The 25,232-nt window shown below is 43.3% G+C and overlaps 1 protein-coding gene and 1 pseudogene across 1 annotated transcript; one reads left to right on the top strand and one right to left on the bottom strand.

Annotated features, from left to right (window-relative positions):
• The window catches only part of LOC142575878 (uncharacterized), a 142,189-nt pseudogene that overhangs the window by 49,787 nt on the left and 67,170 nt on the right, over positions 1-25,232 (bottom strand).
• Positions 13,863-22,137, top strand: LOC142575840 (uncharacterized). The gene is made up of 3 exons (XM_075685542.1): positions 13,863-14,379; positions 17,576-17,818; positions 21,953-22,137. Exons 1-3 carry the CDS (start codon positions 13,958-13,960, stop codon positions 22,125-22,127), a joined length of 840 nt encoding a protein of 279 aa, XP_075541657.1. The 5' UTR covers positions 13,863-13,957; the 3' UTR covers positions 22,128-22,137.

Here is a 25,232-nt window from a genome sequence, read left to right as displayed (position 1 = left end):
CCCATCAGCGGCCTAGAGCCGTCCCCTTCCTTAAAATAAAGGCTTTATTCATTCATTCATGCATTTTACTATTATTGTGCAAAGGGTAACAGTTTTACATTGAGACAGAGTAATCGCCCAAAGGGGAGACATGGCTGGAGGAGACAACACACACACGCCTCCTTTGTCCGTATCTCTATTGCGCAGTTACTCTGTCGTTATCTACCAACAAGCCCAAGTTCCTCATCAGCTACATTTACTAATGATCCGTTATTACAGTTTCATTGACATAACATTGAAAGTACAGAGGTACACAGGAAGACAGAGACTTGAACTGATGAAGTGTCGTAGAACAAGGATCGCTGGAGCCAATATTTCGACAAAGAGAAGGAGATTTTTTCTTCTCAAAACGTTGGCTCCGATGAATTCTCTTGTTCCATCACTATTTACGGTTAAAAAAAAGCATTATTGCTCTTGCTGAAGTATTATGCATTATGGCATAAAAATTAGCAGGGTGTATTCTATATTCCAGTGCTAGAGCGAAAGCCAGGAAAACATGATGTAGAGAACCACATTGTTATTTTTCACTGCCCACTTTGGCCAGCTTCATTCCGAGCTTGCACTTTGTTGCATTAACGACCACTGGAATTCGTTAATTGAATTAGCTTGGTGATTTGCTTATATTAAGAGATTTTGAACTTGTATTAATGCAGCTTAACATAATGCATGTAAAAATAATTTACAATGACATATTAAGGTGGCAGGCTTGCAGTTGACTAGCAGATCACTTGATGGTATGAGCTCAGGTTTCAATCGAGCTTCCATGCTCAAAGCGGTTACACATTTTTTGTTTCATTGTTTGGATTTTCATAAACATAAGTACCGTTTGTTTTTTGTCGGGCTTCTAGTTGTGTCGTAGGACCTAACTGTTTACCTTTATTTGTATTGGTAGCCATGTTACACAGACAGCTCAATTTTTATTGTAAATTGTGACATGGTAGGACTAAGAACATTTGTGCAAATTTGTTGCAGGTACACTCTGGCGGCTCCTACCCCTGTGTCCTACCACCACACTGTCCTGACTACATCCACTAGGTAGTTGGGAGCCTTTGGCGGCTTCTTCCACTGCATCCTGCCGCCACCATGTCCCGACTACATCCACTAGGGAGTTGGCAGCCTTAGTGATGATGCCAGCAGGCTGACAGCCGACAGAAAGATTCAGGTAAATACCTGTAATTAAGCGGCGTCTTTGTGAGTGAAATGGCTTGTAGTCACTCAGCAATGAAAGAAGTAACTTCGAAGCAGGTTAGACTCCCTGCTATCTGTGCAGGGATGCTCATGTCCATGCATTTTGTCTTAGCCGCCAAGAGGCTATGTGTATTAGACGAAATGCGATGCAAATTTTGAAACTACAAGAGACCACTTGTACAATTTTTTTCTTGCTTAACACAAAAACTACTTTGATAAAGCTTTACCAATTTAAAAACAATACAATGTACTCTCATACATGGTATTTGGCATAAATTTACTAGGGCTGCCTCAATGGTAAGTAGGCCGATAACCGTACGCCAAAACTGACTTCTTTTCCAAGTTCATCCTCCTCTCTGCACTGCTGCATAATGTATCTTTCTGATACCATTCTTGCACACAGCACAAGTCCTAAACACATGGATTGCATAAATTTGCAGCTTTTGCTGTACCGTATTTACACGATTGTAAGTCAACCCCCCCATATCGCTTGACCGAAAAAAAAAAAAAATGAGGGCGCATTCGATAACGAAAATTTATTAGTAGCTGACATGGTCACTGGACTGCTCGTCTTCACTAGTGCTGCCATGGTCATCGTTGCTGCGGTCCCACAGCGCGTCGTGGTCTAGTGAAATTTCAAATTTGGCAAACGACCGCACCAGGACATCTTGCAGAACAACAGCCCACGCCAAATGCACCCAACCACACGCAGCCGTCAGGGAGGCTCTTTTGACAGGTCCGGTTGGCGTAATTTCGCAGTCTTCTGCCGCCAGCCACTCGTACTCACGGCGCAGCAGAACCTTAAAATTAAGGAGAAGGGCCGCGCTTGTTTCATGACCACGTCGCACTTCAATGGCAGGGACCGATCACGCATTTCAGCGACGTACGCCGCAAGCTTAGCCTACAGCTCCGGAAAGCGTCCAGACTTCGGCACGTGGAAATTTCGCACTTGCCGCCACAGGGTGAAAATTTCGCTTCGCTGCAGTCGCCACTCTCGCACCACCCGGTTAGAAACATCGAAATTGCGGCCCGCTGCGCAGTGATTTGTTTCTTGGGCGTAAAGGATGGCAGCCCTCTTGAACGCTGCTGTGAACGAGTGCCGAACGATTAGTGGGCCTGCAGCACTCATGACGACTGGGGAAGCATAGAAGTACCACGTAGCCGGCAGTCAAGGGGAGCGCGTCAAAAAGTTGGTCAAACCAATACTAATGCCTTTAAACAGAGAAAGAGAAACCCGCGAGCGGTGTCTGCTCTTCCATAAACTACCGATACTCCCCGCAAGCGCCGCCATTCTGAGGGTGCCGCCGCAAATTGGAACAGCGGCGCTTCTATCAACTATCGACACCCCCCATGAGTGTTGCATGCACTGTAAGACTCTCAAAAATGTTGAAAAACCCTTCCGAAAAGCGAATAAACACGCGGGATAGCGAAAAGATATGGGTAGAGCCATAGAGCAAACATAAAATTGTAACTAGGTTGTAGCTCTCGTTGGTATCGCTTTTTTTGGCGGGGCCCTGTTTTGGTTTTGATTGTAAGTCGACCCCCCAACTTCAGACTTTCAAATTTTAAAGAAGGGGTCGACTTACAATCGTGTAAATACGGTAGGTCACTTCTGTGAAAATAAATTTAATAAGCCATTTTGTCCATTTTTAATCAGCCATAATAAACTGAGCAGTGGCTAATAAGCAGTTAAGTTTTTGGCGTAAGGCCTCTCTTCATTGTCGTTAAAAATTTGGCCCTCTTAATGAAGGAACCAAATGTTTGGCTATGCCATTTTATGATGCATACTTTGGTGCGTTACACAAAATTTGCCATAATGTTTATGCCAGTAAAAAATTTTTTTTGCTTTAAGTATTGCGTGAAATTGAGATTTGTTCTATATTGAAGGGCCCTCAGTTAAAGAAATTACAAGTGGTCGTGTGCCAGGTTGGAACAGCTTGCATGGAATAGCCTACTTACACAAATAGGGACGGTCATGTACACTTGACTTTATGTTAAGATACTATTATTGATCCACAAAAGACAAAATGAAGGATTCCATCCTATAAGCAGCTCTTCACATTCATTTCCACTTTTGCACATTTATATACCTTGAGTCTGGTGACTTGTGTCTGTTTTCATCATCTGCTATGTGCAGATGGTAAACTTCAGATTTGCCCTATGATACAGAATATTTTGGTGCTAAATATATTTATCTGTGTTTTCCAGGTTGCCTCGAAATTTTACCCAAGCCATGCCGCACACTCGGGCCAGGCCTCTTGCGAACGACGTATAACCAGGCTCATCGCATCAGGGTCGAGGGAGTCCGGAGATCAAGGCAACCAGCGTGCAACCTTTCGTGACCCCTCTACATGTGCTACCTATTTCACAGCTGTGCCTCACCTCCCATCTATCCAAACAGCATCACCGGCTGTGATCACTTATCGAACCATGGATGAATGTTGGGGTGGAGTGATTTTAACAGACATTCTATTTGTCTCTTCAAATTCTTTGCAAATATTTCTGTTATTATAATTCATATGTGTCTTTAGTATATAGTTCTTAATAGTTCCTTTCTCTTAGAATTCTCACCATCAGCTCCTGCTATTCTAATGTGTACCTGCCATTAAGCCCCGTTTCTCGTAGTTCTTTTGTACTTGTGGATGTAATTGATAGGTTCTTATTTCTTGTTGTACAGAAGGCTAAAATGCGAACTTACGGCATTTTTTCTTCCTTTGATAATCTACAGCACTGCAATGTGTTCAAGAAATGTAACATAACACGGGCTCCGGTGCAGGATAAATTTAAGAGCACTATAGAGTACTTATTTCAAGCACCCGTTATTTTTGAAAAACTCAAAGATATAGGAGCACAAGAAAGAATATATTGAACTAAACATGGGTTCCCCTCATAAGTCTGGTAATAATGTGACTTCCTTTCACTGCAAAGATACTGGTACTCGCATACAAGGTTTGAGACATGAAAGCTATGATACCCTTGGCATTTCTCGGTGCTTATTTGCCACACTGACGAATGTCAAAGGCAGCGTAGGTTTTATGCACACATTGGTTGTATTACACCTTTTGAGTATTGCATTTCTCAAACACATGGGTTTGCAGCAGTGCTTTAAATAGCAGATGTATTTCCTAATTTTCAGAATTTGTTAGTGCAAGAGTAACGTTACAGATCATGTAAAAATAATTTTACAGACTATATGTCCATGGATGCATGCTTCTTCTGATGATGTAGCAGTGCCATGTGGTCGGAGGATGAATGTCTATTTCAGATTTAAATATTGGCTTCCAGGCCTGGGTTAGTCTCCTACACTGAGTATTCTAGGTCAGAGCCCAGTTACTAGAGGAAAGTGAATTAAACTAGGAATTATAAACATCAAAAGATCTTGTTCGGGACACTAATGTAACAATCAGCAAGGTTCTTTGTGCATTCATTTCCAGATTTGCGAGATTATATTTTGACTGGTTTCATTAATGCGAGAACAAATATTTGTTTATTCTCATGCTAGAGTTGGCTGCCCCCATTCGCATACAACCCCTTTACAGGCTAAAAATTAAGTGTTTTTTGGTTTTGCACCCTCGGTGTTAAGGGATGCAAACCGTGACATACAACAGAATGCAGCAAAATGTCTAAGGAATGCAAGCAGGGCATGGGGCTTTTTAGGCAGATGCGTGCGTGTGCTATTTATAAAACTCCCTATGGTATGCCTCAAGGCATTTTTGTAATCCTTTGGTAGAAACACTGACACCCACTATTAAGGGGAAATGCTCCTCGAAACAACTTTTTTAAATTATTTGTACTAGAAATTTGGATGTACTGCCATTCATAGGGAGTTTTATGTAGATTTGAATTGTCATTGGTTTTTGTGTAGATGGTGTTCTTTAGTTATGTCCTACATAGTGGCAATATATTTTTATGGGCACTTGTGTATAAAAGCTTCGCAAATAGTTTCATGCTGTATCTTATTTAGCTAGTTGTATACCGCAAAGTGGCGATATCTATCCGAACAGCTTGTACAATTACTGGAACTACGCAAAAAAATATTAGGCCACTTTAAATAATTTTCTCCAGATTGCAATTTCAATTAGATATTGGTATTTTGCTTATCCTGAAGAGTATGTATGCCAAATTTAATTTGTATAGGACAATTATAAGTGCACAAGGTCATTCTCATGCTATTGTGAGAAAAAAATTATGGAAGTATTCTCAATAATTTTTTTTCAGGGTACATGAGAGGTATGCAAGATTAGTAGGCAGGCCTGCCTGCCTGCCTACTAATCTTGCATACTTCTAGTAACTTTACGTGCTGTTTGAATAGATATCGGCACCTTGCAGTCTACAGGGAGCTGAGTTAGGTGCAGCACACTGCTTTTTGTGAAAATTTAATACACAAAAAAGGGCCCGCAAATATCACTATGTATTTTGCCATTGTGTAGGACATAACTCAAGAAGCAGCTAAACAAAAAACTAATGGAACATATGAAATCTGCATGAAGAACTCTACAATTGGGTCTCTTTTCAAACCTCTAGTACAAATAATAAAAAATATTTCAAGTAATATTCAATCAGCAGAACGTTCCCCTTGCTACAGTGACCTACAACATAGCGACGCAAAGCTTAAGGCAAGTCCTCTTATCGAAGCGAATCTGGGCTGTCTTCCCAAGGGCTTCAGTTAAAGACGATGAATTTTCCTGCATTTGCCAGAAGTGCAATAGTAAAACGTTTGTGAATGTGCAATTGGTATTGTCACACTAACAGAAAAAAAGACAGCTCTGTGAAATGTAGACTTGAGACGTGACTTTGTTGGACATTTAAATTTTGACTCCATATATTTATTTTGTGTTTTGTACTGAGTGTTTCAGCGGTGACTGCCACTAATTATTGAACATAACTGCTTCATGACAGTGCGACAATTTTCACTAACAGAAATTTATAGCAGTGGCAGGCATTAGAATTACAGTACTCAATAACGTCTACTTTGTAAGAACTCAGACTAGCACCAGTTCTGAAATACATATACCCACAAAGTAATGATCAAATAGATTTCTCTTCCACACAGAATTATCCCACAAGGCTTACAGAAGGCTTTTTGGCAAAGTAATATCTGAAAGAGCAAAGCATGTTCCACCAAGTATGGTGACAAATATTTCAGAGCTGCCACTCTGAGGACTCCTACAAACTAACAATACCTTCAGCACTGACTAGTTTCAATAATGGGATGTCAGCATTCTGCTGAAATTAATGAAACTTCAATTATTATGATCTTGTTTAAGAAGACATTTGAAATTCACATACAGTTCTAATGTCTCTCACTTTTGTAAACATTTCCCAATTATTTTTTCAGGCTACAATTTTGGTAATAATGGTATTCATTGCAGAAAGAGCTAGTACATGGCATTTAATAAAAAAAGGTACTGGTCATTGTAGATTTTCTGTCTTCAGCATTTGTTCTGTTCCACAGCTGTTTTTCGAAATCTGAAATGATGTACCCATCTCTTTGTTAGCGATAAACAGGGAAATCTGTCAGTATGTGTTGTTTAAAATGGAGCTGATCAACACAATAGTTAGGCTATTTGCTAATTATAAATTACAACGGTAATAGTACTGGACCATAAAAACAGACTGATGCTTAATAACAGCTGTGCCCAGCTACATCCACGCAGCTGTGCCACACAGTGTGCATGTGTTCAAAAGAGCCAAATGCCCCAGAGAGAAAGCAACAGTAACTCATAGTTCGTCATCTTGTACAAGCAGATTATGCGCTAGATGTAATTTATGCTCAGTAAATACATGTCAGTCATGTGAGGTGTCTCACTTTAGGTTGCAAGTTGGAACTTCTTGCAATCTTGCTTGTTTTTATTTTGTTTCCTTTGTGAGCATGAGTGACTTAGTTGCCTTGGCACATATTGTCAAAACTGTTTCATCACTGGGAATCACAAAATTTCAATTACACATAAAATTCCCAGTTACTGATATGGTAGACTTCGAGCTTAATTCTCTTATCTTTCATATGTTTATTTACCAAGTAGTTTTATCATTCATTGAAACATATCCATGCAATGCACAGTGGCAACCCAAAGTATAAATATCTGTTCTTGCTTTCTACCCAGCTCTACAACATTATGAAGATACAAAGCAAAACTATAAGTTTGCAATTGTCCCCCATAGCCAGAGTTTCGCTTAGAAATTGAAAAACAAAATTGACATACTGCTACGGTGTGAGAGTTGCTTTGGGCACCAAGTGAACTGCATAGCACCTGTGCTAGAGTACACAACTAAGCAGAAAATCGCACCAGATTGGAATGGCAGTGGTAAGTTAAGAACAGATGTTTTATTTCACGCACCATTAATGTGGCTTATTATCTGCTCCTGTTTTGTTTTGTGGGAACGCATACATTGGGAAGACAATTTTTTGCACCAATCTTGCCTTAGCGGGACACCAGAGAAAGGTAGAAATCAAGAATGGGTATTCACACTTCGTTGCCCACAGTGTATTATCTGGATGTGTTTCACTCTACAAAAGACTACTGTGGTAGATAATCATAAAGACAAAAACAAAAGAATTAAAAGAGGTATGTGTCGGTCATCCTTGCATGACCTCGAATGTTTATAGAAACACTTCTTTCTGAATATGTGCCAAGCTGTAGGGAGGCTTTACGTAACTCAGTCATGCTTTCCAAGTTAAAAATAGGAATAAGGACAATCACAAGAACATTGTATGAGTGATTTGTAAATGTGGCACCTAATGTAACTTATTTACGTATGTGCTGAGGGTAGATTACAGCCACTGCATAATCTGCTATTACAGGATAGCTTGTGATGAGTAAAAGAAGCCTTCCTCACATCTTCCTCTTTGTTTCTTTTGGACCTTGGTGCACCATGTGTATTGTTACAGCTGCATGCATGCAGCTGGGTATAGTTTGTTTATGTGTTCTGCTTCCTCCATTGTCCGCATTATTCATGTGCTATCGTTGCCGTAAGAAAATACAGCTATGTGTGCTACATATTTTGTCAGCGTGTTTGCATTATGGCAAGTTTTGTATTAGTGGTTATTGCAATCTGTGAAATTGTCTGTGTCAGCTATTATACTTCGTCTTGGAAAAGTATGTTTGTCAACATAAATAAACAATTAGTATAACTTTTGCTGTATTTATTTTTGTAATATCTGTTGTGAAGCTTTTACACACTGTTGCACGTTGTATGACAATAAAATTGATGCACAACTTTTTAATGTGGTATTTTTCAGATCAATTTTCAACTGACTCTAACATGCACAAGTTGTGGGGGAAAAAGTGACAACAAGAGTACCATAAGGTAAGACAGCTGTTCTTACTGTTAGATTGGATTATCGATCGCCAACCAGTTGTTTTCAGCAAGCATAGTATAACGCATAGATTATGTAATCTAAGTTAGAATATTGTTGTTATTGCACTTGATTATCTGGGTCTCCTTTTTACATAAGTGCGGCCTTTTTTATTTGTTATGTGTAGCTTACTTGCTTAAAATGTTAAGTCGTAAGTTCTAAATAAAAACACGTCTCGAAGAACAGTGAAATAGTTTTAACTTATAAATGTTTTGACATTAGAGACTTGTGCAGTGCTGACTTGAACTTCTACATGAGTTACATAATATTTTGGGGTCTCATTATGGTTCCGAGTTGCATTGCAGTGTCATGCATATGCACCTGCAGGCTACATATTGGATGTTTATTTAAGACTGTTTTGCTTGGTTGGCTATTGATTCCAGTTTAATAGTAATGAGAACTGTCTTGCTTTCATGGTGATTCTGTGCTGACTAATACATTTGAATTTTCCAGAAGACAACAAAGGGTGATGAAATGTTAACTTTTTGTTGCTAACCTGCCACGTCCTTTTTGGAAAGTTTGTTATGGGTTCTTTCTTATATGTTGTCTTTGCACAGTAGTCATCTTGAGAACTAGCCATAGTCGTGTGTACTTACAGCAAAAGTTGGTGACACATTTTGAACAGCGGCTCGACACTGCCATCTGAGAGTCAAACGACTTACATGGATTAGTTATTTTATCTATTTGCAAGAGTCCTGCACCACGCACTAAGGGTAACTTGACACACACTGCTGGAGTCATCAGACTCATCAAGAATAGTTACCCGAATCCTTCAGCAGTGGTCATGTGACCCTTTATCTTGAGTCTGACTCATGCAGAATAGTTAACGGACTCCCTCAGCAGTAGTCGTGTAACCCTTTTGAGAAGGTTAGGAGACTACTACAAGAGAGTGTGCATGACTACTGTGTGTGGAGTCACGTAACCACCTTGTATCGAGCACAGATAGTCTCGGGACTCTCTGCCGAAAGAGAGTTCGGATGTCTCCCGCAAAGTGTGTCGTATACTTGGCGAGTCCAGACTCTTCGAAAAGAGTAAGAGATACTCTTTTTTTTCTTAGTGTGCATTTGTATTTTACAAGCCAAGATGCGCTTTCACTCCACCGCGTCAACTGCCGCATCTCTAGAAGAGCAAAAGTATTGTTACCATCGATAGGTATATCGTGGAGTGCTAGAACATTGATTTTGCCTGTACGATATCCATATTGAATAAGAAATTCAGAAATAGACAGCGGTGACCGGGGACATTGTTAGGGTCGTTACTGCTAATTTCGAGAGTTGTCTCTCACTCTTTACACTTTTGAGCGTGCATATAATTCATGTGTTCAATGCAAAATAGCTACGTAAACACTCGTGGATGAGTCTTCATTCTGACAACATACTGGCTTCTCACGGCAGCGCTGTACCAGATTAATGAGACCCGAGAGAAGCAGCTTTGTGTAATATTTCTGGGAAATTACTTGTGCCAGTGTAATCGCACATGTAAGTCCACAGGCCTGTGTGCCACATCTTACCAAATAAAACAAAACGGACACGCAGCCATTCCCGGAGATGGTATGATTTTGATCAGCGGCCGATTTTGAGGAGGCCAGTAGGGCGTTGTTGGTGCTGCGTCGTCGCGGCATAATTAAAGCAATTGGCCACGGCGACTTCAATGCCGGTGTCGGCGCTGTCAGCATTGCCGGCTACAGAGAAGCACGATTGAATACCGCGCAAGAGAAAAGTACAGTGTATACCACCGATGCAAAATAGAGATACAATATTAAAGGGCCGCGACGGAAAGCGCTTCTGTTGGGACTTCAGAACTCTTGGCCGTCGCGACCGAATGTTTCTGTTGCGACGTGAGAATTCATGTCGTAAACTCAGAGTCGCTGTAACGATGAAAAGCTGTTGTTCCGACTTCAGAACTGTTGTTGTCACGACAGAACGTTTCTGTTGCGACTTCAGAACTCTTGGTCTTCGTGACAGAATGCTTCTGTTGCGACATCAGAATTTCTGTCGTAACGTCAGAAATGTCTGTCGCAACTACAGAAACGTCGGGAACTTCGGTCGTACAACATAAATTTCTGTAGTTGCGACAGGAATTCCTGTTGTCTTTTTCAACTGGGCACTACAGAAGCTTGTCGCATCCCATAATTTCAGTGCACTTCTGTTGTCATCATAGGGTACACGTTGCGACGATAGCTTTCTGTCGTATAACAACCTTTTTTCTGCAGTACAACAGAAGTTGGTCGCATTACTTCAGGAACACTTCTGTTGTGACAATTGGGGGCCTGTTGCCACAATAGGTTTCCGTAGTATTTCAACAGCTTTCTCTAGCACTACTGAAGATTGTCGGGTTACTTCAGGAACATTTCTGTAGGTACAACAGAGTGCCTGTTGTGATGACAAATTTTTCTTTAGTACTACGAAAATCTGTTGTAGAGCTGCGGCTTTCTGTTCTAAATACAGACATACGACAGAGTGTACTTCTGTAGTCACCACAAGAAATGTCTAATGTACATCAGAAAAGTCTGTTGCTCCATCCGGAATCTGTAGTTACTACAGAAAAATCGCGTTGTACAACAAATTTCTGTAGTACTGAGGGCAAGCTCTGTTGTCATTTTCAACTGGGGTTAGTTTGGGTTTAATGGCGCAAAGACTACTCAGGTAATGCTGCGCCAGTCACAACAATGTAGAAAACGCAACGATAAAACAGATAGACGAGCCTTACATTATTATTTTATGTATATAACGAGTTGTCTCTAAAAAGTAAAACAAGTTAGTAAATGGCAGTAGCGGCTCTTCTGCCAGTAATAAGACAGGGTGTAAAGGTATATGTAAATTATATAAGTTGAGTAAAAGCTTCCGTCTGTGTGTTTCAAACTATGGACATGTCATAAGGATGTGAATCACTGAAAAAGGTTCATGGCATTTTTTCGCAAGTCCACGGGCTTTCTTTTCGAAGGAAAAAATTGTGTGTAAGATGTGTGTGTCCAATCCAAAGTCGACACAAGATCACCTCATACAACCATTGTTGGTGACTGCACGACTTCCACTCGCCAATTAGTGGTTTAGTAAGACGTAGCTCGTTGCTTATACAATGGTCCCATTCGTGTTGCCATTTTGACCTCTGGGCCTTCCTAATCGCAGTGATACTATCTATACACGGAAGCGTTGTGTTCGTTGTCTTTGTACGCTGCCATTGATGCGCATCTATCCGCTGCTCCATTCCCCTGTATGCCAACATGGCTTAGTACTCAGCAAAACCTAATTGATCTGCCGTATTTGTTTGTAGTCACTATGTTTAAAATATCCCCTAACAGGGGTTCACATACGGATTTCACATCTACAGTCTTCAGTGTGCTTAACGAATTAGTGTATATGACTGTGTTTTCGTGTTTGCCAGCGATGATCTTTTTAACTACAGAAGATATTACGTAGACTTCGGCTGTGTAGACAGAGGCATGCTGTGGTAATCGAATACTTTTTTCATAATGTTCCGTTACAGCATCCACACCAGCGTATTATTCTTTCGTTTTGGAGGCATCAGCGTATAATTCCATGTAATTTTGACATTTGTCCTGATGAGCGCGGAATTCTTATATGATATGTTCGAGCGGGGTGTCATTTTTCTTTGGAGGTACCGATGCCCCAGCCTTTATATGTATGAATTCGCACTACGGTGGTAGTCGTCGTGGCCTTTTAGCAACCTTAAGGAGCACATGAGGAATGTCATAGACTTGACAGTATTCATCCTATCGCAGAAGAAGAGTTCTGGTTTGTGTAGTGTAAGCGTTAGCTGCACTGTGCGAAGAGGTTGTAGCGTATATGTTTTGGTGAGTACTGCATTTTGAGAATGTAGGAAAAAGTAGCGCTCTGCGATGCTGTAAAGGAGGTTCATTAAATTAAACGGATAAGCTCTGGGCATATGATGTTCTGTAAGCACCACTTGCCAGTCGTATTCCTAGGTTATGAACTGGATCGAGTGGTCGGATGTAAGACCGTCAGGCGCGTCGCTATGCCGCTATGTCGCTATGCCGAACCTTAGGCTTAGCTGACCATGCAGCACATCGAACACTTCAAAGTCTAAGAACCGTGGGCAAACGAGGGCCCACCTTGGAAAAGTTGACATCCTCGGTGTCCGTTCGTCGAGTGCTGTTGATTCCCGCTAGAAGCCAAGACCGTCGAATCCAACTTGTGCTCGAGCGGCCGTAGTCGACGGAGCCCTTCGTCCGCACTTCTGCTCGCGCTTTCTCGCTCCTTTGGCGTATGCCGCTCTTCGTGACGCCAACATTTTGACAGCGAGTGTCCGCGGTCAACGAGTGAGATGTGTTCATGTTTCCCTGTGCGCGCATAAAAGCATCCTTGTGAATTAAGTCAATACGCGAATGTTTACAAGTTTACTGCCGATAAAAGTACTATCCTACCTCCGTATAGCGGCCTATAGTAATTTGCTATCGCAATCGATGCTTCGCCTCGTGCGTAACTGCCAGATTTCTTTTTACTCGGCAACTACACCAGTAATTTCGATGCGGTTTGTTGAATTTCAAAGAAAAAGGTAATATCAATTTTGTGAGATATTATCAAAATACAACAAAGCCAAGCGACATGTTTACAACTCTGGAATTCTGCAATGACAGACAATATTACCAATCACTAAACTACACCCAATAATACGGCTAGAGCACATAAACGTGATCTATGACACACCTTTCTGAACTGTACTACTATTTTTTACGATGACTTTCGCAACACACTTGTAAGCATTGTAACAATTTCACGTAGACTGTGATCTCACACATACCGTTTGCCCGCTTTATGTGCCTGAGAGATGCGCTTAATAGAAGTGTGTTGTCTGTTTTTGCTGGAGAATTAGCGGTTCTTATCAATCATTTCTAGAAATATGCACAGCCATAATTTGACAATTGCGCTTCCTGAACAAGATAGCCTGTAACTTTATCTACTAAATGCCACAAATTTTGCCCAAATCTGTACAGCGGTTGTCTCATAAAAGTATTTCAGCGTTTTACATGTCTTTCAATATGCAAATCCGAATATTCAACATGCGCGCCCATTGTATCGCCCCCCTACACTTTTTTTTTTTTCTGGCGGCCGGTTTTGACACACTCTTAATTCAGCTGATTTCAGTCACCGCTAGAGCTCGCGAGTAGGCCAAAATACAGCCTATTAGACTAAAAGTGCAATGACTCGCTAAAGGTTTAGGAATGGAAGAGAGGAAAAAGAAGAACGACACGGAGGCGACTCTCTCGCGCGCTGGCACGCGAGGCCCACGCGACAAAGGAAAATCTCTCGCGCGCTTTCGAACACGCAGTTAATCGTGGCGGACGCACTTAGAACCATCGCAGGAAGGAACGGCATCGTCCTACTACCTGTCATGGGGATCGGTGTACCTGGCGGCATCGAAATTCACCGTCTCCTCCGAGACTGCCTGTCAACCATGTGGGAAGAGACGCCATCCCGCAAAACACCTTCCTCGATTTCACTCGACGCTCTTGGAGATGGGGCCAAGGATGACGTGTCTTACGCGTTCAGTAACCTGGCCATCCAGGACGTCCTCCCAGACAATCGGAACCTTGTGGTCAAGCCGTGGTCCAAGGTCGATGAACGCACTTGCGGCAGCCACACAGGACATCCCAGCAGGCTGTTCCCGAGGGCCGAGTGGTACCCACCGAATGACATGGGCGTCAAGGACATCGTGGCTCAGTGTAACACCATGCAAGTACCATGGACCGCGCATGGAGCCTGGCAAAAGACGGTGGTACCCTCGACGTTCACCGTGCTCCAACTCATGCAGAGGTAACGATCAATTCGGTGTTATCTAAATCAAATATCAGGACCGCTGCGAATCTCTCAGTCGACAGACAAATTTTATTTCTGTACTGTCGTGAAAATCCCGCGGACGGCTTGTTGTGCCACCTAAAGAAAAGAAAGACAGTGTGTAACGTTTTGAGTAGTAGAGAGTAGTACAAATCAGGAATACCTGTCATATAGCAATTGGCCATGTAGCGCATTATTCAACTGGTATTGCGCAATAACACGATCGATGGGCGAGATTGTATACGTTGTAACACGTTAAACTAACAGACGGTTTTTATATGGTTGGAATGAATTCACTTTCATAGCAATACGCTTAATATTAGAACATTTACGATATTTAAAGAAATGAAATGCGTCGGCAGCCGCGAACATTGCACGCTTACGTTCATATTCCAGCGGAGCGCAATGTTTAGATGTCCTGATGATTATTAAGCGAATTCATTATATGCCACCTTAAGTTAGTCTCTCGCATGACTAGCCGACACATCTATGTGCGGTTATTCAGCATCTGCAACTATGCGTTTATCGTGCTCAATTACCGAGGAAGAGTATGCAACTTCCACGAATGTTGCTGCTTTGACACGTCTGTTGTTGATTAGCCGTAACGTTGACGTGCGTTCTATCCTCGGCGCTTTCACCAGCCGTGGTTGCTTATTGACTTTGGTGTTGTGCTTTAAGCACGAGGTAGTGGAATCAAATCCCGGACGCGGCAGCCGAATTTCAGTGGGGGCGAAATGAAGAAACACCCGTGTACTGTGCATTGGGCGCTCGGCGAAAATCTCCAGGTGGTTTAAGTTAATCTGTAGACTGTAGAATTCATCTGTAGATCTGTAGTTTTTTGCACTACGGCGTGCCTTATAATCAGATCGCAATTATGGCACGTGAAAGCGCAGAATTTCGTTTATCCTCGATGCATTGCCGCTGGCAAAACGTCATATGCCTCGCAAACTTAACGACGATGCGTAGCTGCTTCATGTCACCTTGCTTTATATAATTCGAGGTGTCTACGCTATTGTCCCTGCAGAAATCCTCCATTCCGTTAGAGTAAGTTTAACTAGAGGAGAACCAAGCGAAATTCAATGGAACGGAGAATATATTTTGCTTTGCATGCAATATACCGAATTTAATGTTTGTTGCGTTTTATTGAAAAACATTTGAATCTCCGGACTCTCTGAGGAGGATTCTTCCTTTAAGTAGTTAATGGTAAATTCAGAAAAATCAATTACAAGTCTAACTCCAAAAAAAACAAAAGAACGACATCGCCGAACGTGAAAGTTACGTAAACGCTGATAAACATAAAGCGCATAAAAGATTATATTTTAATATAATAATAATATTTGGGGTTTTACATGCCAAAACCACTTTGATTATGAGGCACGCCGTAGTGCAGGACTCCGGAAATTTGGACCACCTGGGGTTCTTTAAGGTGCACCTAAATCTAAGCACACGGGTGTTTTCGCATTTCGCCCCCTTCGAAATGCCGCCGCCGTGGCCGGGATTCGATCCCGCGACCTCGTGCTCAGCAGCCCAACACCTTAGCAAGATTATATTTTATAAACCGCTCTGTAAAACACCGCTAATTTGTGAGTTGGACTAATGCAAACCAATCGTAAATACTGTAACAACTTAACATACGCTACAAATTCACAGGGCATATTTATCCGTTTCAGGTACCCGTGCTAACAGGAACAGCATACAAAAAAGCAAGAAATTTTTTGCTGCAGAGACAATTCGTAAACTTTGTGCTAAACATATTAATGAACGCATTTGAAATAGTTTTTAAACTCGTTTATCCTTCAAATGAACATGTGGTCTAACTCAGTCGGTCGTATTCCGCTATATGCCGTAAATACAACGAATTTCATCGCTTAATCTTCAGGTCCCAAGCCAGAGCAAAGGCATCGAATGGATTTTTGCGAATTCGGCAATGTCTCGTATCGGCACTAGTCTGGCAGAAGGAAGATAAAGCCCGCCGAAAGGGCAATTATTGCTATTCTTTTACAAAAAACCTGGAGAAGGAGAGAAGAACACTAATGCGCCAACGAGAACCCGTCCGCAAATTGGGAAGCTCGTATAATGTACACCTGAATATAGCGTCTATCATTTTTACGTATCCATTCGTTCCTGCGTAGTTTAGGTTTACCAGCTGATTTAAACTCTCCTCACAGCTAGACATCACTTCGTTGGATAGTATTGATTCAGGAACGGTTCCAGCCTATGGGCCCAGAACTTAGCAAGGTTGCAAACAACAACAACAACAACAACAACAACAACAACAACAACAACAACAACAACAACAACAACAACAATAATAATAATAATTATTATAATTATAATTATAATAGCCACGAGAATAACATATACAACAACATTTTTGGGTACGTGCTAATTTAGAGCTCCTGTGTATATACGATGCCGCTGTCTGTTACAATACAAACTGCGTAAGAATGAAAAAAGCAAATAAACAAGTAATAAACGTGCATTGAGACATTTTTCGTCAAAAGGGGTAGCTTTTCCGACACCACACTGTGTCCCATAGACAAAGGCTGGGTATGAAAGGATGAAGTTCAGGCTTCTGCCCCTTTATGAAAAAATTCCAAAGTTTAACACACAACAACGACAGGAAAAACTGACAGTAAAGCCAGTGGTGCATGGAGGTAGTGATCTCAGTGCACCTGGGAAGTATTGTGTTAGGACACTTTTTTATTTTTTGTACATTTCTTTATTGATTGGAATGAAGTCGTGTCTCAAAAACTAAAATCGTATAGAAAAACGCTAACCTTGAGTACAGCTCCTTGAGCACTTTTCGGTCGCGCATTAAGAACAAGTTTTCAACACAAGGCAAAATAGCAATTGTTTAAACTCGCAGAATAATACTTTGGCAATCCATAAAACCTTTTCGGTAAGGTTGGGATGAGTCTGAATAAGTTTTGCTGTATCTTAATACATGGCAGTTGCATTTCCATAACCAACATTACTATGTGTATTGAGCACAATTTTTGCTGCTTCCCGGATGGGTGATGACATCGTTAGTGTTTCGATTCGGAAGGCGCTGGTTACTTAGAATAATGCAGGACACGTTTTGTGAGACGAGCTGCAGCGTTCCTCGGAGCCTTGCTTGACGAAAGTGTAGTTCAACATCAGTGTTCATTGTCGTCATGTGTTGCCCACGCAGTGCGCGAGATCCGAGTATGCCTGGAGCTGAAGCTCCCGCGACCATGAGTGGCCCGTTCATCGAGTGCGACCACGTGCCTTCTGTCGAGTACAGCCTCGACGTCTTCGGCTGCAGGCTACGCATCCACCCACGTGACACGCTGCCGTGCACGTCGACGATGCTGAACGCCTTCAAGACTGAGAGCATCGGCGACACGCACGACGTGGCTAGACCGAGCAGCTGCCTTTGGAGGCTACACGCGAGGTAAGCAAAACACCAGTCCAGCTAAAGCACCGCAGTCAATGTGCGGCCGCTTTTATTACTATTACATTTACGCCATCTTATCTCGTAAGAGTCACCGTGATTCTAGGTCACATATATGCTCCTCTAAGCCAACGTGTCAAGATGAAGTAGTGCCTCGGCTTGTTTGAGGTAATCATGTAGCGTAATTTTTCAACGTTAGATATACGTTCAGCGAAGGCATTGTTGCAGTTTCGTCAAAAACCGATGCCGGAGCTTGTTGAGGGGCATGCAACCTGTTCGTTAGCACCCAGATCTGGGCAATTTGGCCTTACAGTCAAAGCTTTGAGGAGATAGAGAGAGAATGCATAAATATACAGACTGTGAAGAGCAAAATTCTGGTTCACATAATCAGCCTTTTCTCCCAGTCACGTAAAACTTGAAAGCTTAGAAAGAAAAGATACAAAATAAAAAGCTGCACCAAGTCAAGAAGTTCGTAGCTGAGTAATATATGAACGATATATTTCTGAAATCTGCATGTATTGAGTCATAAAAATGACAGCACCACTGGTAATATTTGTAAATGCGAAGGCGAAAATGAAAGCAAGAGGCTGCGGACTTGTTTACGGTTTGACTTCTCTATTGACACCTGACCCATATACACCTACCATGAAAAAGACGCAATATCACAGGAGTAAAAGATGCGATAAAATTAGTACGAAACCACGTGTTACCGATAAAAGCGTGCAGGATGAGAAAAAGAATTAGGATACACTCGCCTTAATTGCTTAGTGGCTACGGTGTTGGGCTGCTAAGCATGAGGTTGCGGGTTCGAAACCCACCCACGGCGGACGCATTTCGACGGGGGCGGAATTCGAAAACACCCGTGTACTTAGATTTAGGTGCACGTTAAAGAAACCCACGCGGTCCAAATTTCCGGAGTGCTCCACTAGGGCGTGACTCATAATCAAATCGTTGTTTGGGCACGTAAAGCGTCATAGTTATTTTTTATTTTAGAAATACCATAATCATACAACTGATATGTAAATACTTCGAAAGGAAAACGAACGAGCACACCAACTTAAGAATGAAGCCACGGAGAAAGTGTTGCAGCGCGTTGTCGGTCTACCGTGGATATAATACGCGAAAACCCTAAGTCGCTGTAGCCACTTTTGCCTCGCAATCTGTAGTCTTCCGTGAGAGTAGTCGCTAGACGATATGGCGGTCAAGCATGGTCTTGCAGTAAAAGTACCGCCTTGTGGTAGCCACGAGCCACTGTCATGGTGTCCTCAAAGGAGCGAAAGAAAAGCAAAGTTGTTAGCCAACAGACTGTAGAACGAAGCGATAAAGGAAACCCGTACTTGTTTCTCAGCCTAGGCGACGTGCCTTGGCTCACATCGCCTTGTCAACAGCCTCATGCACAGCGTATCCTGTTGGCGCATTGGATACAGCAGAAAGTGGAAGAAAACGCGCCCCCGAGGAGAACGCCACTCAGAGTTATTTGGGTGTCATAGCAGGTATACTAAATATTGCGCAACTGATTTTCCCGTTCATTAGTCTTGAGAGAAATCAAGAAACTCAGCTGAGACACCAGTCCCTCGTGCAGATGTATACATCTGGATGCCGATGGAAAACGGAGCCCTGACTCCCACTCCGTATCGCCCGAAGCGTCGAGGTCGCTTCGTAACTAAAGTATTCAAAACCACGTGACACTCTATGTCCCGTTTACAGCCCAGCCGCAATCAAGTTTCAACTTGGCTAGGTTGATTCTAATTGAGTAGCATCAGGCTATGATAGCAGTGTTGGAAATGATTGACCGGTAATTGTCTGCGTTGTTTTTTTTCTATAAGAGCCCCCAAGTGGCATTTAAGGTGACGGCGTATGCCGCAAATCCCAAAGCACGGCCTGCGATACTTCAGTTGTTCCCGCGTGATGCCTAAACTCTCAGATTTTGCCAAAGGGTCAAGTGAGCTCATCTTCAGTGATTTGAGGTCTGCTTCATTTCAGTGAGTGAGAGTCGTTTTTGTCGGTTTCGGTGTATAAAACGCCTACTTGTATTTCAAATGTAATATTTTGCACGAAGGTTGCTCTTACCCGCGCTTTTTTTAAAAAAACACATTTTCACGACCAGAAGTGTCCATGCGGTTCTTTTTTAAATGAAATGGCATATTGTTTAGGCGGTAAGGCGCAAAAATGTAATGCCCACCTAAGAGAGAGCGATCTCTCTTACAAGTACGACGAGTCCTTTTTAGATAGGAATGCCTAGCACCCATTTGTCATTTTTTTCGCTTTGCTTGCCTTCGCTTCATTTGGCCCTGACCGGGCCAAACATGCGGGGGCGCAATAACGCCACACTTCCAAATTATTCTATTACATTCCTGCAATCAGGCCTCCACGATTGGTCAGATTTTTGGGGGGGCCACCACCCCCCCTTCGTTTGTCTGACACGTGACGTCAGGAAAACTTTTCAACTCATATGACGTATTATGATTGATTAAACCGAACAAAAGAAAAATGCCGATTTCAGATTCTGCGCTTCTTCATCATCAGCCGTCCGCTATGGCTTCAATGTGTTTGGGCTGTGCCCACTTTGCCTGCTAGTCACGGAATCTCACAAAACCACGATAATTCGCCACTGCGAAGTGACGTAACAAAATTAATTTTTCTTCGAAATACCTGGAGACTCCTCCGTTCCGAAATGAATAGATGATGGTTGCCCGCCGATACCTACGGCACTGGATCCTCGGAGCTGCAGTGGGGAATGGATAATAAGATATCTTGAGTGGCAGATGATGCTTTCGAGCTCTTTCGGCACCCACACCCGTGACTAAAATTATACGGAAAAGGGATTACCGATAAAACTCATTTCTTCCTGTGTCTGTGAATGCAGAATGAAGTTAAAGACTGCTGTCCAAACTTGGCATTACGAGTTTTCTAGTGCACTCATTAGTTTCCGTTTACGCGTGTTAATTACGAAGAAATTCGGTTTTGTTGGCGACCCTGTGATCCGCATGCTTTTTTTCACGGGTGCGCGACATTGCTCTACCACCTTTGTTATCCTTAGTGTTCGTTTGAGCGGCATTTTTACCCTTCCGTAGCATGTTCCCACGCTCTTCTACCACAAAGCGAATGCTAAGCAAAACGAAGCGGGCCAATCGCCGACGACGGCTCTGCCACCTCGTCCGGTTGTATACTATCACGGCGCTAGCTCGGACCCACTGAAACGCTCTCCACTTCTACGTACTCCTCGCCTCCAGTCCGCTAATTAGACAAGAAAAATGTGTCATGGTAGGCAATGGTATTCGCTTCAGAAGCAAACCAATGTGACCGCCTATAACTACGAGAGCTTTCCATTGACCTCTGTAAACAACGCCATAGGTCACCGAACAGTGCTTACGTCGACGGTTACGTAAATATGACGTCAGGAGATTGGAGCAAGAACACATTGGAGTAGATTTACTTTATTGGGCCCCCGTTTGCTATTTCACTTCTCTGCAGCAATTATAGAGGCCTGCATAAGCAGCGTTCGAGCAACGTGTGTTGCTTGCTCCCAGTGGGTGGGCCACAGTGTTCGTTTTAGGTGCATTTCGCGCATGAAATGGCAACGTGGCTTTTCTTCGTCTTTATTTTTTTACATACGTAGCACAAAGACGCATGTATGTACCTAGGTATGTTGTCGAAGGAATACAGTCTTACTATGAACGCGAATAATTATTAAATGTGCAACAGATTGCTACGACTTTTTCAAAGCAATATACTAAACGATATTTCAACAGCAACTCTGTAAAAAAATAATCGAACTGAGGTTTGAGTTTTTGTTTCCGTCCTCTGGTGGGAGACTGTAGAACTAAGTCATGTCTGACTGTTTATTTTTTACAGAGTTCTACAATGAAGGAATAGCTTAAGTGTAGCAAGTAATGGGGGCGACGTCGCCCATTATACAACTGCTTTTCCGTAGTAACACGATTGATGGCCGAGTTTGTACATGTTGTAACGCATTAGGCTATAAGAAGGTATTTTTATGATTGGATTGAAATAACTGTTACAACAATACATTCATTATTTTCGCGATTTTGTTAAAATAAAGAAATCCGCCGAGAACTCGCATCGCACAGAAGTGTTGGGCTAGTTGGTCTACCTTTCCTCTTCTCCTACCAGGTTCGCCCAGCCCAGAGCAGACGGCAGTTCGGCGGCGCACGCGAGCAACGGCTCAAATGACGACCGAGGATTCACTCGTCGTCGGTTGCAGCCGCCACACTTCCATCTTCTGGGCAGCACCCTGTCCAGGCTGTCGCTGCAGAACAATTCAAGGATCTCTAGGCGGCCTTACTGAGACCTCAGCTGTGTTTGTCTTAAGCTGAAGAGGTCACCGGTACGGTCACTGCTTGCCCCGTGACAGGCGACTTACACGTGGACTCCCCTCTGCTGGTACAGTGGAAAGTCTGTTAACGTTGGGTTTGAAATATGGCTGTGACGGTTGGATAGTTGTGAATGTCCGTGTTCATGCAAAATCACGTTCAACTAGTAATTTTTTCATATTCTGTGTTATTGTGGACGCCACCAAGAAGACAGGCTGGATCGGATTGTGGTGTAAAAAGAACGAGTGGCCATCATAGTCCAAGAGCCGGTTCAGGCAGCCATATGGCATTGCCTGAATCACTATGCATTCTCGGATGCCATCTTTCTCGCAGAGCGGCTTTATGCAGAAGTGCACACGGAAGAAAGCCTGCATCTTTTAGCTACATGCCACTACCGGGCAGGGAACAAGGTCTCGGCATACATGCTGCTGCGGTCACGTGGCTGCCGCTCGCCCCAAAGCCGCTTCCTCCTGGCACGCTGCTGCGTCGACCTACGCAAGTTTGCCGAGGCAGAGTCGGCCCTCGATGCTGATGTCGGCTTGGCATCGCTCTGCTCAGCCAAGGGAGGCCTGGATGAGACGGTCACAACATTCGGGGATTCTGCGTCCTTTGCCCTAGCTCTGCTTGGACAACTGTGTTCGAAAACAGAGCGCGTCAGCCGTGCAACAGAAGCCTTCAAGAAAAGCCTGAAGCTCAACCCATTCCTCTGGTCCTCATATGAGTCTCTCATAAACCTAGGAGAATCGCCAAATCCTACAGATATATTTAATGTCTCATCTCTTGAAAACTTCAGTTTATGTCAAGGAAGCAATCCTCTTGTCAACTTTGTTAATAAAACCAACATTGACAGCATTACGGATGACATAAAGGTGTTGGGTGGCCAGGGTGGAGGTCCTGGCGGACAAGTTGCGGGCAAGGTGTCTGTGCTGCCGCTGTCAGCAGGTTCAACGCCACCATCACAGGCACCACTGCTGGTCATGCGGTCAACGGTGACGACAAGTACGCCCCAGCAGTCCTGCCCAGACACTACCCCTCTTGGCATTATGACCAGCACCCCGGAGCTGCTGGCTCCCGAGAGCATCACTAGCCTCTGCCTGGGCAGCAAAAGTAGCAAGCAGATGCAACCACTTTCGGCTGTCAAGGAAGCACGCAGCATTTTCGCGGGAGGACCTGGGGCCCTGAGTCCACTGTCAGCACCGTTTGGTGTGCTACCTTTGTCAAACTCCACGCCTGGCACCGTGCCCCCAACAGCCATTAGTGGCATGCTCGCCTATGTCACACCCACTTCACAGGGCATTTTGGACACCATCTCCAAGGAAGCCTGCCCTCCAGTCAAAAAGAACCTTGCAAGGAAGCCTCAGGGACTGAACACGCCAAAGATACAAATATTCAGCCAGTCGAGTAACAACAACTTGCTGCAGACGCCGCCTGTTCCAACCAGCTTTCCACCCAGTGGCCTGAGCAGCGTGCGGCGCAGCTCGCGCCTCTTCAGCAGCTCCAACTCGGTCAAGGAGAACAACAAGGGCAGCTCGTCACCCAAGACCATCCGGGGTCTGTGCTGGTAGAGTGGGTTCACTAGCCATGCAGAAGCGGATTGAGGGCCCCGCTACGTTTCAGTTTCCAGTCTGTTTGGGCAAGGCTCGCCGGGGAAATCCGCAGTAAACGCGGCGAGCTAGTCTCCGTGTCGCCATCTGCGGGACGATCGTGCAGCGAAACGGAAACGCCACTGACGACGAGCGCCGGCATTATTCTTCTATAAATTTCTTTACTCCTTCAATTTATTTCTGTGAATGTAGTAGTGTTAAATGGGTTTGAAATATAGTATGTTGTGATTGAAGTGTGTTGCCGAGTGTATTCAGTGAGCACCGTTTTATTGGGCGATGGTAATGCACAAAATTAGATGAGGCCTGTACTCCAATTTATTTCCCACTGGTATTCTCGTAACAGCAGCTGCGAGGGCCTCACCAATTTAAAGGCAGCAACGTGATGTTGACAATACTACGTCATGAGGTACCTGCCAAGTTAGACACGTAGCTTTGTTCGAGTGCTCGGCTACAATATACTAATATAGAAGCTAATTCACACTAGCATTGAGTCCGCTGGTATTTCACTAAAGCGTTGTTCGCAAAAACGTTTTCGGGGCAAGTGCAGCCTCGCATACTTTAACAAAAGAACAAACAAAAACATCCCAGGAGCACCAACCCTAACTTGACACATTTGTAAGCGATAACTTCGTAAGCGGCCCTCGGCCTACCGTATTATGCAGTAACGGAGGCATAGACACATATAGGTATATTATGTATTTACATATGCAAAGTTTATTGTCTTTCGGAACAGTTTCATTTAAATGTTAACACCTTATTTTCTTCCTATTCTGATTTTCTCGTAATCGATCTTCAATCCAACGTGAGGCGTGAGTACTCATCCCGCAATTTATTTTTATAAGATGCGTGCGCTTAATTTTGTCTGCGTTAATTGCTGCCATGCGACGCGCCCGACGCGCAGATTAAGCGCTATTTTTATTCAGCATTAACCTTTTCAGCCTAGAATTTTTTAACGAGCGGAAATTAGTATTCTTAATCTCGTATTGAGTTACTATCACCTGAAAAAAAACTATTCATTCTATTCGAGTACTCCGTCAGTATAAATAACGGCGTCATGTCTTAGCATAGGACCCCAGGGCTTAGTGGCTGTAGAGCACAATACGAAATATTTTGAAGTTGCAGATTATCATCGGGTGTTGAACATATTTATATGTTGGAAAACTTGCATCATAGCCATCAGATAGTGGCTATTGTGAGTGAGAGGTCATGAAACAATTCTGTGTGCTCCTTATACACAACACGTGATGACACCTGAATAGCCTCTATTTAATTGATGATCCGTTCGTCGGATTTATTTTGCTCATAGACAGGGAGGATACTTCATCTATAATGGGCAGCAATTACAGTTCCGCACACCACCGCTCTGCTCCGAACAGGCCGAAGTGCCTACAGGCACTCCGGCCTGTTCAGTTAACTTTGGATCAGCAACCACTACACTGGGCTTCAACTCTCCGTGTACTCGGTCTTGAAATGAAT

Source organism: Dermacentor variabilis, chromosome 1 (assembly GCF_050947875.1).
Source record: "Dermacentor variabilis isolate Ectoservices chromosome 1, ASM5094787v1, whole genome shotgun sequence".
Lineage (NCBI taxonomy): Eukaryota > Metazoa > Arthropoda > Arachnida > Ixodida > Ixodidae > Dermacentor > Dermacentor variabilis.
This window is presented reverse-complemented; position numbering and strand designations above follow the sequence as displayed.